The following is a 19,381-nucleotide window of genomic DNA, read 5'->3' as shown; positions in this document are numbered from 1 at the left end:
TTCCCCATGGACTAGGTTCCCAACGTGCATTTTAGGCTCCAGATCACCCCGTGTCCTGCGTAAACACATCCTGTTTCCTGCATAATACACGGCCTTGGAGAGGTAACCACCTGCAGAAATGTACCCTTCATCTCTCGGCCGAAGTGTCGCTGTGCCCCTGTCCCTGTCCGTGCTCCGCCTGGGCCCTTGCCTGCTGCCCCCCCACTCATCACAGCTGAGGGCAATGCTCGCTGACGGGCTTACAAAGCCCCTGGTGCAGGTGCTCAGCTCCCCAGAGCCTCTCCCCATCCAGCATGGTGCTCCTCTCTCCGTGGGGCTCAGCCTTCGGTGCCAGGCAGGTACGGCCGGGACGTGCCCCTGGGGATGGGGGTGCCATCCTGCTCGGTGCTTTGTGCCAGGGGCTGGGTGCCCTGGGTTGTGCCTGGGCAGCCCTGGGGTGTAGGCCATGCTCCCCAGGGACCGAGGTGAGTGTAGGAAAAACTGGGTGCTCTTGTGCTACAGCTTATAGAAAGCTCCTTCTCCTCTTTGCTGACGCTGTGGAAAGGTGGGTGGGAGCTGGGAGGGTGTGTTTGTAACAAACAGGAGGAACTACTGGCAGGAGGAAAACAAAAAGCTTTAGAAACAGCATTTTGGCATTCGGAAACATGAAGAAGGGGGCAAAATAACCAGACCTAAAGCCTGTGAGGGGGGAAAACAAAAGTTTGCTTGTAACTCAGGTTCCTGAAAAAGTGCTGAGCGCAGCTTTCAGATGCTGACCCACTCTCCTCTCCTTGTATGGGCAGGAACAGGGCTTGTCTTGTGCCTATATTTAATTCGCCTCTGCTCCACTGGCCTCTCTGTCTTGGGAAGTTACAACAGGCATAGAATTGCATGTTTAAAAAAAATAACACTACCGCTTGCACATAAGCCCTTCCTAAACTTGGAGTGAGCGGAACAGGTTTTGGCAACATAACCCTGCTGTGCACGTGAAGCATCTGGTGGCCCCCGGCTAACGGCGATGGGGGCAGCCCCGAGGGCAGCTCCCCTCTGCTGCAACGTGATGGACGGGCTTCTGCGCCATCTTCACGCCGTGGCTCACGGAGCCGCTGGGGACAGCGAGGAGGGGACCCGCGGCAGGGCCTGCACGGCCCTGGGGTGACGTGGCCCCGTCCCCCTCCATGAGCTGGGGGCTGCGTGGCTCTGAGGCCCTTCGCTCAGCAGCAGTTTCTCCCTCCAGCGTTTCTCTCTCTGCCTTTCCCCGTGCTGGGGGAGGAGGATGGACGCTGAAGCGTTACCCCAAGGCTCTAGAACGTGTGTCTGGGCTGCGGCAGGACCCTGGCAGGGACCTCTGGCTGCAGCTCTTCTCCCTGCTGTGATTTATAACCTCTCCTGGAATGGAAACTCTCCTGGCCGCTCCCCAAACTCCCCGGTCCCGGCTGGGAACAGGCTGACACAAACCGCACGCGTTCCCGGCCGCGGCCCCGGCTCCGACCCTCCACCAAGCGAGCCCTTCGTGCTGCTCGGCCGGGTTTTTGTGATGGTGAAAACCCAGAAGGTTCTGCGCTGGAGAACAGCAGGCCCGAGGGTCGCCCCAGGATGGAGACAGCCCCACGAAACGCTGGAGACTGATGCCACTTTATTGGTAACTCTTGGAGAGCTAGACACTGAAGAACTTGGTTCTTCCAAGACGAAGTTTGTACACAACAGCAAAGGAAACAACAACAACAATAACCATCTGTTGCAACTTTGTGTCTCGGTGCAACCTCAACAATCAACTTTTGCAAGGTGGTATCTGGTGTGACCTGCAGGGCCAAGGGCACAAGGACAGAAGCAAAACGCCCCCCCCACCGAGGGTCACGAACTTCCATGAAAGGAGCCTTGTGGCTTACTGGTTTAACTGGCAGGGAAAGGAGAGATGCTGAGAGCACGGCAGAGGTGCAGTTTAGGGGGAAAACCCCACAGCTGAAATGCAGCAAAGCTGGGGTTCGACACCCCCTCTTAGCAATTGTTCAAGTCTTATAAAATCAAACCTATTTCTTTCAATTTAAATAACAAGTGCTTTGGGTACAGCACTTGAATTGCCTGGTTTATAACCCAGTTTTAAGTGCACACAAGCAGGAATAGATTTTTTTTTTCTTTAAAAAAACCTATATATATATATTTGCACACTCATACACACACATGCACACAGTGAATTTGGTGCTGCAGCTGTTTTAACTAGAGATGACGGAATGGGCCTGATGTGGCTATCGTAAGCCAGGCTCCAGGAGCTGGTTGTCCGTGGCACCACTCACCCTAAAGCTGCTAAAGATTCTGATTATTTTTGCAAACATCGGTCCCCAAAAGCCTCCCCACGTGGGGCTGTCAGCTGCTCCTCGGACTGCTCAGGAAAATGCTGCCTGGAGGTGACCGAAGCCCACAGCACGTTGGTGCACCTCAATCCATGCTGAGTGCTCAGGAACCTCCTGAAAAGACATGTACGGCCTCATGCTCCTCGCCGGTGTGAAACAAATGCTTGGCAGAGCGGAGGACGCCAACAAACTCAGACCCAAACAGCTGTATTGATGTCAAACCCGGACTGGGTGTAGTCTATGGTCTTGTGGACTTGCTTGGTGCCAATCTGGGTTTTCTTGCTATTGCTTTCCGCCTTTGGGCGCCTCTCTGCTTTGCTGTGATGGCTCTGGATGTTCCCATGAAGTGGGAAGTAAAATGTCCCCTTGAGTTTGTTCATCTTTTTGGGTCTCTTAGAAATTTCGGGCTGTGCGTCTTCAGGTGGAAGCCAGCAAGGTTTCTCCTTGAGAAGCCTGTCTCGGTCTGGCCGAACACTCCTCAGGAACTTCTTGAAGATGTTGGCTGTGAGGGAGAACTTCCTGCAGAGCTCCTGGGATCTGCTCATGGACAGGGATGCCTCGCTCTTCTCCCCCTTCTTATCCAGCTCCGGCAGATCCAACCAGTTCCCAACCAAGTCTGCAAAGATGTTATCCCCCAAGACCAGCGGCTGCCGATTCCGGCTCTGGGACATCAGGGAGGATGTCCAGTCATGGCCATCGTCACATCCCAGGCACTCCTGGCATGCCGGCCACCCCCCAGTCGTGCCCTGGCTACTGGGCTTCAATGTCCGCGGGCGGACATGCTCAGCTCTGGCGGAAGCTGAGGAAGGTCCTTTTGGGTGATAAACATCCTCACCAGCGATGCTCCTGAAGGAGGAGAGGGTCTCTCTAAGGTGGCCGCCCTCCGGGAGCACAGCGGGACGGGACAAACCCACCGGCCGTGGCACAGCACACGCGAAGGACGTGGGGCTGCGCTCCTCCACCGATGCCTCCCCCCGCGGCCGCTCGTCCTGCCGGGCCCCAGGCACGTCTCCGCTGCTTCGGCAGCGCTGGTGCTGCTCGGTGCCAGAAACGGTGCTTCGGGTCCCTGAGATGTCCAACTGCTCCAAAGCTGTCTGGACCTGGAGGAGTTTCAGCTCCTGCAGTGCACCCATCATGCAGTTCATCTGCTCGTGCAGCCCGTCTCCGACCTCCTTCATGGATAGCTGCGGAGGGAAGGAAGCAGACATCGAGTCAGTGGCTCCGGGAGCCAGGAGAGAGCAGGAGATTTTGACCGAAGGGCAGGAGAGCCGGGCTGAGCGGCTTCCTGAAACATCGCCTCTTCCCACCGACTGCATCTTAGAGGCATCCTACCTATCCATCCATCTCGTGGAACAGCAATTGGGTATTTATTAGATTTTTCTAGAGTTTCCCTCTAGGAATAAGTGAAGCTGACAGGAGGAGTGGATTTTTTTTGACCTGACAATAAAAATAAATAGATTGAGTTTCCATTAATTGCTTGGCAGAATCCCAAGGCATAGAACTATGAATGGTTTGGGCTGCCTCCAGTTTTACCATATTCTTCTGCTTTTGTGTCTTTTGTGCCCTGTAACTAACTGAAATCAGGAGTCAGAATAATGAACAGAAGTGCCTTCCACAGAGAACCTTGTTTCTTTACCTAAAGTGCTAAAGTAAATTAAATATAAACCCCGGTAAGAATCACATTGTTACTATATAGCATCTCTTCAGGTCTTAATACCCTCATTACAGGCACCTCTCATTAGAGGACAATCAAAGACACTTCAATGCACTTGGAATTTTGTACAAAACAACAAACTCTAAAATTACCTATGTTAAACTAGGGAATCTCTCTGATTCCCAAGCTAAGACCTTTAGTAGCAGTTCCGCTTTATCCCTGAACCCTGCTCTAAAGATTTAACTTTCTATACTAGACTTAAAATAAGCAAGTTATTTTCCAGAGCTTCTAAATCCCCCCCCCTCTTCTCTTTCGCTCTGTTGCTTCCTCTCTCTCATGTAGGATCTGGATCATATTCCCAAAGCGGCATCATAAAACAAATGGGCTATACTTTCCAACAGCTGCCTTTTTTTTTTTTTTTTTTTTTTTTTTTTTTAGCAGGGAGGGGGAATGGGGAGGAGAGGGGAAGAACAGCAGGGGACGGCAGGGCTGGAGGTGAAGACATGTCACATTGATGTAAGGTGGTTTGCAGAAGAGATTACCGCTGTCTAGGAAAAGCTTCAGCCTATGCTGTCACGAACAGTTTAAAAGGCTCATCACAATTTTTGTACAGCAATAGTTCTTGCGCTTAGGGTGAAAAAGGGCAGGTGCATCTTATGTTCAGCTTTACATTACCAAGCTTTAGTCTTATACCTCTCCATTTTAACTAAATTAGTTCAATTACTTGCTCTATTTCCATTTCTGTACCTGGATTTGAGAAGTGAGAAAGAGCAGTCATCAAAAAATTGGATCCTCTGTAACAATCTAGCTCTGTAAGCAGAAAGCTCCTCCACAGTTTCTGACCACAAACCTCCATCTCAAAACCCAAAACCAGCTGGCAGATTACAATGATTTTTTCAGAGCTTCATTCCCAAGAAACTTATTTATCCCCTAGAATGAGCACACAAGCCATGAAGATACGGAAAATCTCTGTGTTTGGCTTCCTGATCACACTTATCAAGTGTCTCCATCTAATTTTTTAACATCAGCGAATAAACCTCTACTTCTGCAGACATGCAAATTACACCCCCCCTTACGGACTAACCGAGCTCCTGGGTTTCCCGTACAAAAGCTGGGGCCATATGCTCTACAAGCCTCAGACAAAACTATCACCTTACCTCTCCAGATTTGCTGTAATGCTTCTCGTCCTAACCTTTCTCGCCTTATTAATGGAAGTCTGGTTTATCTGGGGCTTTGCAAAAAGCTGGATTTGGAGCCAGCTCGGCCCCTCATTGGCCACTTCCCACCAAATCCCCCGGCCGCGCAGCGCTGTAATCACGGCACGGTGAGTGACGAGGGTCCTCGGTAATGACTGGGCTGATCAAACCCTCAGCATATGCTGGACGGCGCCGCTGTTCACCTCATTGATTCAATTAACTCCCTCATGATGGGTGGTATCATTACAATCGAGCCTCATCCAGCAAGGCTCTATTAAGCATTAAAATTTCATGGGCAGCATTTACCGTCAGCGTGGTCATTTCTCACAGGCGGATCCCGTCTCCCTCCGACAAGAAAAGACGTGAGCCCCAAAAGCTCAGACTCCGGCGCTTTTCTTTCTGAACAAACGAGCTGGTTCTGCCAAACCGGGCGCCAGCCCAGCCTGGGGAACCCGAGTGCTGGAGGAGGAGTGGACACGTTTCGTCTGTGGAAACGCTTTCCCAGAAGTGACTACGAGGTTTGGACACTTCTCCCCGACACCCAGCGCTGGCTGAGCCGCCCCCCTCTCAGCAAAGGGGGAGAAATGGGCACTTTTGGGACGTGCCACATCCGTCCTGTTTCAGCAACCTGCTTTGGGTGGGACGAATCCTGCTCTCAGCATCCTGGGAATCCCACCACCAGCAAGTGAGTTTTACAGATCCTGAGGCTTTTAACTCTGCTTACAAACACTGCTAAAACTTTGGGTCGTGCAAGTTAAAAAACCCAGCAAACAACCCCCTCTGCTCTACCTTTTGCTCTTTGTGGGATCCGTTCAGTCTTTTACGGAACGGAAGAGGGAGTGAAACCCAGACCAAAGCGAAGTCACTGCCTGGTGACCAAGCAGTCTGCAGGGGCTTGGATTTCATCCACTAGTAATTACCCTGTGGTAATTAAGAGTACTATTAAGAGTACTCACCCTGGAAAGAAAACTCTGGAGACAAACAAAAAAATAAATATATTTTTTCCCCGGTATCTAACAGCCACTTTCTCCCCTTTGCCAAGATCTCAGTTCTCCCAAGTTCAGACTGGCTTCTCCGAGACTCTCCAGGAAAGGAACAATTTCCCACAGAAGAGAGACCATCGCCCCGGCAAAGGTTCAAGATTGAACTATCATCTGGGCTGCCGGAGGAAAAAACTTTCTGCGAATAATCCAGCAGACTGGGCTGGAAGTCAAACGGATGCTCTGACTGCAAGGTGGTGGGAACTCAAGGCCGAAGGGACAACCCTTGTAGCCTCGCTGGCTCCGTGGCCACGCGCTTCATGTAGAAGGAACTGGAATTTGCGATGTACTGAAGTGCAATTCTAAACAGAGCGTGAATGTGACACAAAACCCCAGAGAGCCTTAATTTGGCATGGAGAGAGACCCTGACCGTACCGGCTGAGGTTATGCAAGTGACATTATGTAAGCTGGCCACCACGGGGCATCAGGAGATGTTCTGTCTTGTGCATGTTTGTGAGCTGTAAATCCCAAACTTCTTGTTGAATCAGGCCCTCGCTCGGTCGTGCTGCAGAGCAGAGTGCCGGGGAAACAGCATTCACTGCAAAACTTCGGGTCTAGCACAGATCTTGCCCGTCAGCATCCTCCCCTCTTGTATCTGCTCGTCTCTGCTCAAGGTGCACAAACACGGCAGCACTTTAAGGGACTCTGGATGTCTAATTTGAGCTACTTTGTGCTTCAATACAAGTGGTTGTTTGGCACTGCTGCTTCCAAGAAAAGCCAAATTAGAACTATGACAACTTGCAGATGTTCAAATTTATCTGTATAAAACAGTTAAAAATCAGATGTTTCAAACTGCATCTCATTATTATTCCTGAAACTTTTGCAGTCCCTAAAAATTGGCATGACAAAGTTTTAGTCGAATTCGGAACAAGCCAACACAGATGCCTTTTATAGCAAGACAAGTACGCGCAGGGCTGAGCCCAGTTGCGACGTGCGTGTTCCACTTCAGTGCCTGGCATGTTAAATGTTTGATGTTAAATGTTTGATGTTAAACGTTTCTTTCTCCAGCAGTAAAGTATTACCTCCAGATCAATCCTCCTCTGCGGGCACGAACAAGGCAGCTCTGGCTAACACGCTTCTCCAAAGCAAAGCTTGCTTAAACTACAGTCACCCTGAATATTGAAAATTGAAGTGCAAAATTCAAATGATCATCAAGGAATATTCAACTTGAGGGGAAAAAAATCACAAGCCAACAGTGAGCATCTTGCAAAACTGGCAGAGTTCGAATATAGTTTGTTGGCTTTTTTTACATTGAAAATCTATCATTGTGAGTGGCAAAGGCATCAATGACTTTGTAAGCCATGTCTTTTTAATTATTTCCTCAAAACACTTATTCTCAAAACTACAACCACATTTGGTTTACACAGTTTATAAATCAATGATCTTCCACCACCGATTCATACAGCAGGAGGACAATTTGCCCCAAGGAACGTCCTCCGGCAGTTACTGGCACCTGATCAAATTCAACCCCAAATACCCGAGATAAGGGAGATTTCACTTGTCACTTCCCAGGTAAATAAGTAACATTTTAACCCACTTTGGGAAATACTATTTTCCTGTTAGCATCTATGTCCACTGAGTTCTCCGAATTCAGTTCCCACAATCCCCCGGAGCCACAGCTGTCTGTATCCCAGCCCATCCGCACATCTGGCCTGCCCAGGACTGCAGCAGCTTTGTGATGCCGACGGGAGAAAGGAAAAAACCCAGCTAACAGACCGTGGCTTTCAGCTGAGCACAGAGGACTGAAAAGAGCGGCTCTGAGCGTGTTTGTCATAACGAGGAGGAAGACAGATGTCCGGCTCTTAGGTAAAAGAAATGCAAAGAGAGGAAGTTATTGCTAAGAGGACAGGAAAGAACAAATGGCAAATAGCGGTTCTTAATAATAGTGCTGATAGGCAACCGAACCAGCAACAAACAATTGGTGTTTAAAGAGGATGACATAATAGAGACCAAAATTATTTTAGAACTGCTGAGCTGATGATATTGTTTCTGTGTTTTCCTTTGGGTCACTAACTAGATTAATCCAACAAGCTTGCAATTGTGGCTGGGCATAACCCCGCGGCGCGTGCTGCATGGCTCGGAGAGCTGCTTTCCAGCTTGATGTTGCACCTTTCTCTTCCTTCCCTTGATGGACGCCAAGGGCCTACAATCATCTTTTTGTCCTTGTGTTTTATCACAAGAATTTCAAGTCTTTACCTCTTGTCTTTCCAGAGTATTTTAGGCGTAAATTAGCATGTTAACTGTGAGGTCTCAGTTTATCTAAAAGAGGAAGGATGCTGAAACTTCACGAAAGTGTTGGGTTTTTCCCCCCCAATAGTTTAAATAGATCTTAAACAGATGTTACCCACAAAAGACATGGCTCACATCACTCAATTAACTATCTTCCTTACTCAATTGCCTTCCTTTCCATCGCAATGATGTCATTCAGTGCTTCCCAATGACACTCGCTACATTTAAAGGTGAATTAGAAAATAATTCTCTACAACCAGGAAATAAATGGACCAAAAAGAACTCCAACCTTCAGATTTTTACTCACAACCCAGGAAAAAGAGAGACCACGAGCTTCAATGTACAGACTGACCATTGAAGATGATGGTTAGAAGTTTTGGTTTTCAGCCCAATGGTCTGCTTCACTGGGGAATCTGGTTTTTAATGTTCCTGAATACGTGCAGCTGGGAGCTAAAAAATCCACTGTCATCTTTAGGAGTCTTCTCTGGAAATAAACAAGCGGACAAAGCCCGTGACTGCTTTTTCTCTCCCCAGGTTATATGTGACAGGACATCTGCTGTCAAGTTACTACTTCCCTTAAGGCAACACCAAGGAACGAGATTCTGTGATAACCACCCAAGTTTCTAACGCCATCTCCAGCAGCGATGGGTAAAGCCACCCCTAAAGGGACCGTTTTATCGGCAGAGACACCAACGGAGCTGCGTGTTTCCACCTGTTGGGGTAGTGAGCGGTGACGTTAGCCCTTGAGGTCTGTCGTTTATGCCTACTCTACCGCAAATCGCAAGAGCTGCTCCTTCAGAAATAGCTGGAATGAAAATACAGCAGAGTCCTCTTCGAGCATGACACAGTTACCAGAATAGGATCCAGTGTGAGACAAAGAGTAAAAATAATTGGCTGTATTTTTCACTCAGACCAAATGTTCTATTCCTGCAGGATATTCATAGCAAGAGACATTGTCTACTAGGACATAAATTAATGTAAGAAGGGAATAAGACTGTATCAAACTCAATAATGTGATGCATTTATGATGAATGTGCTGGGAGAACATTCAACAGCTCAAGTCAGAGTAGTGAGGTTTGTTTTAAATACCTACTTTAATACTTTTTCTCCTAGAAAAAAGCAACAGAAAGCTCAGAAATATCCTGGATTCCTCAAGAAAGACCAAAACATGCAAAGTAAAAGTTACATCTACAGCTAACTGGACTGTGACCCCTCGCCCGTTACAGCCATACAAACCCCAAACGTAAGATAAATCTGCCCCGTGAACTCACCAGTCCCTGGCTAGACAACAAGTGATTTATTTTTATCCTAGAAGAGCCTTTGAACCCCTGTTCCTTGGTACCGATGCTGATGTTACTATGTATAAATGTAAACAATCCCCGTGTCAGAAAGTTTACGGAGGTAGATGTCATCTGCAGCGTGAGAGGCGGAAATGAAATTCCTCTCTGCTAATCCCTGAGCAAGACAATTCTCGTTAAATCTGATCTTTCAGCTGAGATAACATTCTGGAACTCGGAGAGCAGACATCGTATTTCTGTGCCTCGGAATGATGTTTGCAGACTCCGAATCCAGCCGATAAAGTCAGGAGGAATTTTAGTATCGGGATTAATTGCATTAATGGAAGATTCACGAGCTCTGTAGCACATTGCGCAACTGCCACACGGAGGACAGAGGACAGGAGGAATGGAGAAGCACAACTTACTCCATGCCAGGCCTACAAACCAGCATTGCATATTCTCACAAACCACATCGCATCCATAAATCTCCAGGGGCTTTCAGAGGAGGTGAACAAGGTCTTCTGTATTTTCTACATACAGAGACCGAGGTGCAGAGAGCTGGCACGGCTCGTCCAAAACAGCTCCGCGGACTGGTGGCAGCACCAGGGCGAGGATCAATCCGATTGCCAAGCTGCCCCCGATCCCACACCCGGTTGGGATGGACGGCCGTGTCAGCTGAGGCTCTCCTGGCCGCGAAGCATTTGCAGGGGGCAGCTCCTGAATGAATTCCAATCAAAGGGACACCACGCATGCCAGAAACTATCGGCTTACAACGGAAAACGTGCGATTGGAATAGGAGGTCTCTCATTGACTGAAACGGGTCAGGTTCGTCCCTGGGGGCCGTGGCAGAGCTTTCCCAGAGGTAACGCAAAGAGCAGTGTAAGCGCGCCTGGACCCACGCTCATCTGTGACTTGCCTGGCAAAGCACGGCGTGATCTCAATGCACAGGCTGCGTGTTGAAATGTCCGCGCGCACCAGCAGCCCAAACCAAGCCCACGATTATTTAAATGTGTTTTTTAACGCACAAAGCGGGAGAAAGAAAAAACAGAACTGGAATCCTCGAATCCCACGCTGGTGGGGGATAGAGTTGCACTTGAAGATAACCTTTCCTTGGGAACTGGGAATTGTGCCAACATCCGCTCTTTTTTTGAGAAAATCCCCTCCTCAAAACCAGTTGAAGGCCGTAGTCGTTTGCACCGAGGCAAACTAAACTTCTGCTAACTGAACGGCCTTTAACTTTCACGTGTTACGCTGGCCAGCCTCAGCAGCCTGGTTCCTCAAATAGGGCATTTCTGCAGAACAGCCCCGCATGCCACCCCCTCTGCCGCTCAGCATCCCTCCCCCCCGAGGACATAACGCAAACCACTGTTTCTGAACTCGCAGCGACGCCCTGGAACCGGAGTCCCGTTTAGCTGCGGACGAGGTGGCTCATTGTCTGGATCTGGCCAAGTCCTTCCCACCATTCCTCCCGCATGATTCTTGGTTATGGTGCATTTAACGTCTGGAGGCATGACCTGCCCAGTAATGAAGAAAGTGGTAAAGAAACAGGGTCAAGAGGTTCAGTTCCCACTCACCATTCAGTGCAGATGGTCCCAGCTGTCTGTCCGCACTGCTTGCTGGTCTTTAAAGAAACATTAATCTATTTTAATTCCAGGCTATCTTGACAGTATTGATTTTTAAAAGCTGTTCTTGCTCAGAATATCATTTACGGTTGTTGTAATTAAGACAGTCCTCCTACCTTCACTAAATGCGACCTGCAGCTCGCTTAAGTTGCTGATGAAAGGAATTGTTTCCTGGCGTGCTGGAAGGCAGAGGGTCTCTCCAGCTGTCACCCTGCGGGCTGTCCTGGCACGGCTGTGCTCACAACAGCTCCGAGACTGCACTCTGATACCCTGAGAATTTGTTGTCGAAGTAAGTTTTTAAGTTTAAGCAACAAAAGTTGGGCGGTGGGAGGGGGAAAGAATGTGACTAGTAAACCCCAAGCGCATGAAGATCTTGGCTACTTAAGCAGTCCTACGGAAGACAACTGCCCCTTCCCAGGTTTTTAAGTCAAGCATCTGCATAAATCTTTGCCAGGCTAAGGTTTTGCTTTATTAATATAATAAAAATTGTTGCATTTTTACAGTTAAAAAAAAAAATACATTACTGCATTATAGCAAGGGTATGAACAAACCCGGAATGTTCTCAATTGAAGTATTTTTTTTGTTTTCACATTAAGTGTGAGGGATCTGCCTTCCTTTCGAATATATTCAAATTCTTCAGAAGGTATGTTGTGTGCTACAAAACAGGCATGTTTTAGACTCACAAGTAGAGCTGCAATGTTTAGGCTTCTATTAAAAATACTGCTCAGAAACTGATTAGTTAAGCGGACAAAATACTTATTCTAAGCACGCTCTTTTGAAAGTTACTCTTTACCTGTCTCACCTTCCAAATTGTTCAGATTTTAAAGGTCTTCCAGATTATACTGTACGTGTCCTGGTTTGCAGTTTGCATTTCATCCATCACACCCAGACTACAGCACACCAGTGACTCTCCTTTTCCTTTGTTTTAGTTTGTCTTCCAGCTCCTGTTTGCTAGGGAAACACCGGTAACGCCGGCAGGTTAAATGTCACTGTTTGCTGCCACGTTTATTCGGAGTAAAACGCTGCTGCCTGAGCCCATGTTTCACAAGACACGTCCAACCCGCGGGACCACAGCTCTCTCCAGCAGCAGAGAGTCCCTGATCCTGCCCTGGGCACAGCTCTAACTTTGCCTGTCTCTGTACGGACTCAAATGGTGTTGCTTCCATGCGAAATGTTTCCTGTAACGCAGGCAGGATAGCAATACTGTATATAAACCTCTGCTGAAATCAGCGTCCTATGAAGTCCTAAACCGGGATGCTTTTGTGCATTCAGAAACTTCACCCGCTCGTTTTTGCTCTGCCTTGTCTTCCCCTTTTGTTCTCATTATCTGTTTATCTGAACAACGCACTGCTCCCCAGCCAGACCCACTAAGCACTGGAACCCGATTTTGGGAAGCAGCAGTGCATCCACGCCCAGCAAACCCCAGGGTGCCAACAATACCTTCGGGCTTGTGGACAAGCCCAAGCAAGTTCAGCGAGTGAGGTTACCATCCGAATGGGAGCGGGAAGAGGGAGAAAACAGTGTTGATTTATGACAAAGGGTTTCCTATTAAAGAAGAAGTATTTGCAGAGGGTATTGGAGGTGGCAATCGCATGCTCCCTTTACATCATTTCGATTCCCGTAAACTTATTCTTATCGGAGATTTCTGTAAATATTTCTTTGATTCCTGATCTCTGCTGGCATCTTGTTTTTTAAAGCCACCGCACTCCCCCCCCCCCCCCCGAGCCCTGTATTTCCCTCTCGCAGACGAACGGACCGGCGGCATCCGACCAGCCGGCGCTGGGAGGCTGAGACCTGCCCCCGATCGACGGCGATGCAGCAGGGGAGCAGCCCGTAGGGACCCCCGAAGTTCCGCGGCCAGGCGAAGGCTGGATGCGGCCGGGACCTGCCCCGCTCTCCCCGCCGTCCCGCGGCGGAACCCGCTCCGCGTCCGGCCGCCTTCGCACGGGGCCGTTTCCCACCCCCCCCGCCGCCTCCTCCTCCCCCCAAAGGACCGAGCCCCGCTGGGCTCCGCGCAGGTACCGCCACCGGCTGGGTGAGGGACCCCCCCCCCCCCTCACCCGCCGCCCCCTTACCAGCTCCTGCCGCAGCCGGCGCAGGTGGTGGTCCATGGCCCGGCTCAGCGCGGCCCCGCCATGCGAGCGCTCCGCCCGCCCAGCCACCCGCCGAGCCGGGCGGGGGGGTCGCGGCGGGGAGCCCGGGGGGCGGCACCGGGGGGCGGCGGCTGCCGCCGGGGCAGAACCCAGCCCGCGCTGGCGAGCGGCTCGGCCGGAGCTGGGCTGCGGGGCCGGGGCCGAGCCTGAAGAGCCGCTTCCCCGGGCGGCGGTGAGCTGGAGAGCGGGGGGGTCTCATGCCCCCGCCCGGCTCCGGGGCCTGGGAGTGCCGGTGACAGCGACGAACGCCGAGAGGCTGCTTGCATGGCTTCTCGGTAACGTCGCTAGAGCCGGAGTTTGTGCGGAGAACGGGTCCCTTCTCCCGGCAGAGAAGTTCCGTGGTTTAGTTTGTTGTGGTCTGGATTCCGCCCATTGCTCCGCAGGGACAGACCACCCCGACAAAAGCGAGGATGAACCTGCGTGGCCTTAATCACGACAAATTGCAAAGCCACCCCGTTGTGGATTTCCCCGTTTTATTCTAACCGGGGGCTGGGTTGCTGCGTGAAGACACATCCCTCCTGGGTCAAACTGCTCTTTGCCACCATGGGGGATGTCGCAGGTCTCCCTGGAAGGTGGCGGTACCACAACCCCCAAACTTCGCCCATGACCGTGCCGTTCCCAAACCGCCCTTCGTCAGGAACGGCACGTTCAGAGAGCTGCAAGAAACAGGTGTTGAAAATTCTTAGCGTGGATTTATGTTCTGAACAGCAGTTTTTCCCCTACTGTGTTTTCCAAGCAGCGTTTCGGCTGACAGGACTCTAGAAACGCAGCAGCAACTGGAAACTTCTGCGTATAAGGGAGATTATGGGTGCTACAGATGCACTCCTCCAAGGGCAGGATTTTTGTGGGGTTTACATTTTTCAGCATTTCATACATATATATGTACGCACGTATGTATGATTCTCAGCTTACGTGCACAATGTGGTGTTTGGCTGATAAATGCCGACTCCCCTGTAACTGGGTTAGCGAGGCTTGGCTGAATCATTCTGCAACGGTAAGGAAATGGATAGGATGAGAACTACTAGTTTGTGTCTTCAAATCTGGGATGAAAAATGTAATTACTTGCTTTTTCCCAGAAATTTGAGTATTGACAAAGACTGGCTAAAATCTTTGTCTTCCCAGGTCTTTATTTGTTGAAGGAAAAGATTTTTTTTTATAGTTGGTAATAGGATTTTGTTTGTTTGTAGAAATCAGCCTTGGTGTTTTTGAAAGCTGACCTTTGTGTCAAAATCCAATTTAAATAAGAAATTTGCAATCTGGCCTTTCATGTATGTATGGGAAACGCTCTAGAGTTAACATTTATTGATCCTCCTGGCATCTCTTTGATTACGGGTCAAAATTTCCCGTCTTTTTGCTCATTTCAGGGTTTCCATTTCCTATCTATTAAGGAAGCATGAAAATTGCTTCTCTCTTCAAGGATCTGTAGAACGTGGCGCAGTAAACATTAACATATTAAAGAAACGACCTTATCAAAAAGTTAATCACTTCCAACGGGGTATGCTATGCTGTGAGTGGGATACCTGCCAGTCTTGAGTCTTTCTTAAAGTCTAAGCCAACTCGCCCAGCTATAATTTTGTTCTCGCCGCCTGGCTGGAGTTGTTGGCCAGCTGGTTGTTCCCCACGGCCATGGTTGGGGTATGTATGTCCCCAGCCTACTCAAGCATGTCAAGTATCATATGGCAGGTTTGAACAGCCAGTCAGTGGTAAAAAATCAAAAAAGATGGCACCATGGGGAGACTACAAGCTGAAACGCCTGCCTCTGCCAATTATTAGTAGTACAGGGAATGACCCAACTTCCCCTTCCTCTTTCTGTGCCTCGGACAAGGACCCATCTTCAAGAAGAGCCACAGCATCAGAGTCCAGGTTTCTGTGTTGCTTGGGTGGCTCAAGGCCTTTATTTCTTTTTCTGCTACTGGTACCATGTTTTTCTAATTTATTGTATTATCTCAGTTCTGTAAAGTAATAAATAGACACTACTTCTTCCTTGTGGCGTGGCACTAAAGCTAAGACATGATGGCGTTTTCTCTTCACATTTGTAATACATGGGCCTCAGTTCAGTTGGTTTGAGCCTAAAACTGACCGTGAGCTTAAGTTCCAGCCAGCTTTGAACAACAGTATTTTTAGGAGCTCTCTTACATTTGGTAGGGAACAGACTGAGAGTGGGCGTCAAGAGGGAATGACTTCTGTTCTCCTGAGGTTACCGTGTCTACACAAAGTAGACTGCTGATGGCTTTGGCAACGTGAAAAACTGCACGAAATCAGACCAGGGATTATCCCAGGCACAGGATGCTCTCACCAACATTTTCTTTCCATTAGCAATTTTTTTTTTAAATCATATCATTCCTGAATTTAACTGATGCTTTTCACAGTGCTTTTAATATTCCAATACAAAAGATACACATGGTTACCTGAAGCATCAAATCTAAGCTAAACACTTATATTTTCCAGCACGTCTAGCATTCAGGAGGGCAACTGCACGTGTACATGGCAACTAGCAGGTGCTGTGCTCCAGAAAGCTCCTGCAACACGTGCAGGACACTGAACTGTGTGATCTGACAGCAGGTGAACAGGGAAGAATTTTTAGCCTGTTTTGCTTCTGTTTAAGGTCTTTTTTTGATCCATTTTTTCTGCCTCAGGGGCTGCTCATGTCCTCCAAAGGAGTTTATGAGCACAGACTAAAGAAAAGACCAGAATATTCATGTGCTCCAAACTCCTGGGAACTTGCAAGAGAAGAGAAAAATCGGAAATATTTTCTCAGTAGGATTTCCCCGCTAAGCTTCTTTTTTCTCTTCCGTGTAGACAACTGGTTTAATGCAACATTGACACTTCATGCCAGGCCCTGTACTCCTTCCTCTCTGCCGTGGTGTAAACCATGAGCAGATGATGCAGTGGAAAATCAGGTCTCCAAGAAAATACAGAGCTGAGAATAAAACACCCTTAAGCAGAAAGCTACATTGCTTATTTCAGGATAAAATGAAAAAGTGAGATCCTTGAGCAAAAAAATAGAATACGCTTTTTAGGGTGGTGTATTCCACTTCCATGAACTGCCTCATCCCTTCCCATTTGAGAAAACATCCATCCCTTCACAGCTGAAGGCTTATCTCATTTGTTGCCTTTCAGTTCATTGATCTGTTTTCTCGGAGCTTTCACGCGACCGTTCTTTGCTGAACTAACAAGCGTGGTTATCGCCGATTTTTCTTTCATTTTTATTTCCTTGCACACTGAAGGCAAACCTTTCAGAATTTCTTCCCACTTAAGCCGCAGCGTGACCTGAATTGCATCCATCTTTGTTTAAATCCACTGGAGCATAAACATCCAGCCAAAATAGGTAAGAATATAATGTCAAAACTTTAAATCTGGTTTTATATTTGTGCATAAAGAGATAAATTACCCCTGAAAATTTGACCATTTCTTCCATTAAGCCTAATTTAGTGTAACCAGTCTTGTGGCCTTTAAAGGTCATGACATGTCCCTACCTCACTATGCCCCCATCCCAAAAGTAAAACTTTTACCTCTGCTCCAGCCAAATTCCAGCTCCTGACATTGCTCTGCTTGTGCTGGAGTGCCCAAAGTAAGTACCAGGGTAGGGAAATCCTCGTGCATTCACTGTGCTGTCGTGTGTTAAAGAACTATTGGATTACATCTCGGCTGGCTGCATTTTGGTGACCTAGATCCAGTTCATACTAGCTGAAAAATAATTTAGCCAACCTTGGTATAAAAGCATATCTAAGATTAAAATGGGCTGATATTTATTTATCTGGAGGAAAAGGACAGGAGCAAACTACTGGCACTTCTCGCTGCTATAGCTGAAAAAGCCACTCTGAACGGATATCCTGGTGTTTGCTTTTTTTTTTTTTTATCTGTAGCTGGATCTGTACGTGCATCTGCGGTGACCCCCCCTTTAGGTTTCATCTGGAATTTGTGGAGTTCTTCTGGATCCTTCCCAAGGACGTGCCTGACAAGGGACCAAATCCTTTCAGCAGAAGGGCACTGAAATGAGCCTTAGATGGATGTAAGACATCATCATCATCAATGATCATCAATGATGATCATCATTTATAGCAACTCCATGTACCAGGCTTGCTGGAAAAAATCCAAGTCTTTGCCAATTACTGAAGCAAGGAAGAAGATTCTGCTGCTCAGAGACTTGCTACTCATTGGTAACTTGCCATCCAGCTTTTTTTTCAAAGGGAAAATGAATGCGCAGGGTGCTTGGAGTCAATTTTTGGTGGTGAATATGAAGTCACTGTCTATGCGAGTATCAATGGCCCTTTCACTGTAATGTGCTTTACTGTACAGAGAACAAATACAGTTTCCATGGCGGTGTAAACACAAATACATACCACGCTCTGAAGAGTGAGTCACACGTGCTGCAAAGAACGGAGAAAGTTCACTGTCTTTATCTGAACACGTCTGGGAGAGGAGGATGAGATTATCTCACTTTAAAAATATTTTATAAATATTATGTAAACTAAGATTCGTTCTGAATAATTCCATGTCTTGGCAGATATGAAAGACAAGTCCTTAGAAGCGAAAGGCATAAGACAAGGCAGGTGCTTGTTTACAGCAGCAATGTTCAATCCTGTATTGAATATATTCTTAAAAGATATACACAACCCGATAGTTCTGGAAGCCAATACAAATTATCCCTGTGCAGTTTATCCCGGTCTTTTAAAGAATTAAGCTGTTGCAAATGACGAGCAAGTTCCACAGAAAGAAGAGACGGATTAATCTGTGGTGCCTGCTTAGTACTGCTACTGAGTACTGGTTTCTTTGCACCGCACGCGTTTTAGCCTTAGGAGCTGTGGGCACGTTGCAAACTACACATCGAACGTGGGACACGGACCTTTGCCTTGCTGCTGGGAGTTTGAAGACAAGTGCTTGCTAGTCTGAAAGAGCAAGAACCTGGCCTTGAGTATCAGCAGGATGCACCTCACAGGCATCTGTCTTATCGTTTATCCAAAGCTGATATATTGATATTTAGATTCAGAGGAAAATGAATCTTGGGTGGAATTAAAATCAAATATGTAATCTGCACTTCATAACAGGGACAAAAAGTGGTGAGCCCTGTCTTGGGGGAATAAAACATGCACTCAGTAGATATGGGAGCAAGAGTTTTCCCTAGCAAGAGTTTTCTTCTAAGCCCCAAAAGCTAGAGTTTGGTTTCTGACCCCGAGCTAGAGAGTTTATATCCCTTCATAAGAACCAGTTATTATTTTAATATTACAGCTCAGAAGGAGGTCTTGTCTACTTCTTTTACCAACCTAAATCCTTTCCCAGGACCTATTCTGCCTGCAGAGCATTCAGATTAATTGTCAAGGTTTCCAAAGGCTGCTTTGAACAAGAATACTTCCTCCGGATCTTAGTGCGAGCGAAAGCAAAGCAATGTCATGGCAAAACTGCAGATTCCTCTTGGCTGGGCTGACGCGTGAACGTCAACAATGTGAATTCAGTACTTGAGAGTCACCGAGGTAAAACGAGGCCTGAAGGTTGAGGATTGCTATTTATACACCGGCTCAGGGCAGAGTACACAACATACAGAGGGTTTAAAACAACGTTAGTAGCAGTAGCAGTGAAGATCTTCTGCGGGAAGAAGGGTTAAAGGAGAAACAAAACTTTCCATTAGATCAACTGATACAGCTGCAGGAGCTCGACCTAAATCTGACCCAGCCCCATCAGTAAGGACCAAAACCAAAGGGAGAGGGACGATAAATCTGCCAGTCGTGGTGTCGAAGGGTTTCTCAGCGTACAGACGGTAAGATGGTTTGGAATCTGTCCCTCCAGCATCCGCTGGAAAAATTAAATAAATACCTACAAACGGCAGCATCTTTCTGAATTAAGGTGGTGTGCCTGGAAGTCTCATTAACGATGCGCCACAGA

General features: G+C 48.0%; 1 protein-coding gene across 7 annotated transcripts; it reads right to left on the bottom strand.

Moving 5' to 3' along the window:
* Positions 1-1,598: 1,598 nt before the first annotated feature.
* On the bottom strand, positions 1,599-14,285 carry INKA2 (inka box actin regulator 2). Of its 7 annotated transcripts, none has more exons than XM_075775880.1 (4): positions 13,424-14,284; positions 11,465-12,299; positions 11,301-11,347; positions 1,599-3,514 (listed from the first exon to the last, which is right to left on the bottom strand). In XM_075775880.1, exons 3-4 carry the CDS (start codon positions 11,301-11,303, stop codon positions 2,522-2,524), a joined length of 996 nt encoding a protein of 331 aa, XP_075631995.1. In that variant the 5' UTR covers positions 11,304-11,347; positions 11,465-12,299; positions 13,424-14,284; the 3' UTR covers positions 1,599-2,521. The 7 variants fall into 7 exon arrangements, with proteins under 7 accessions (XP_075631995.1, XP_075631997.1, XP_075631998.1 ...); XM_075775882.1 differs by having other exon boundaries at positions 11,465-12,292; XM_075775883.1 differs by having other exon boundaries at positions 11,465-11,618.
* Between the last annotated feature and the right edge of the window lie 5,096 nt (positions 14,286-19,381).

This window comes from Balearica regulorum, chromosome 25 (assembly GCF_011004875.1).
Source record: "Balearica regulorum gibbericeps isolate bBalReg1 chromosome 25, bBalReg1.pri, whole genome shotgun sequence".
Taxonomy (NCBI): Eukaryota; Metazoa; Chordata; class Aves; order Gruiformes; family Gruidae; genus Balearica; species Balearica regulorum.
This window is presented reverse-complemented; position numbering and strand designations above follow the sequence as displayed.

Coding starts and splice junctions, on each gene's coding strand:
- INKA2 (XM_075775877.1), bottom strand. CDS start 13,459: ATGGACCACCACCTGCGCCGGCTGCGGCAGGAGCTG. Junction 3,515..13,423: donor GCCGGCTGCGGCAGGAGCTG/GTAAGGGGGCGG, acceptor TTCCCTCCGCAG/CTATCCATGAAGGAGGTCGG.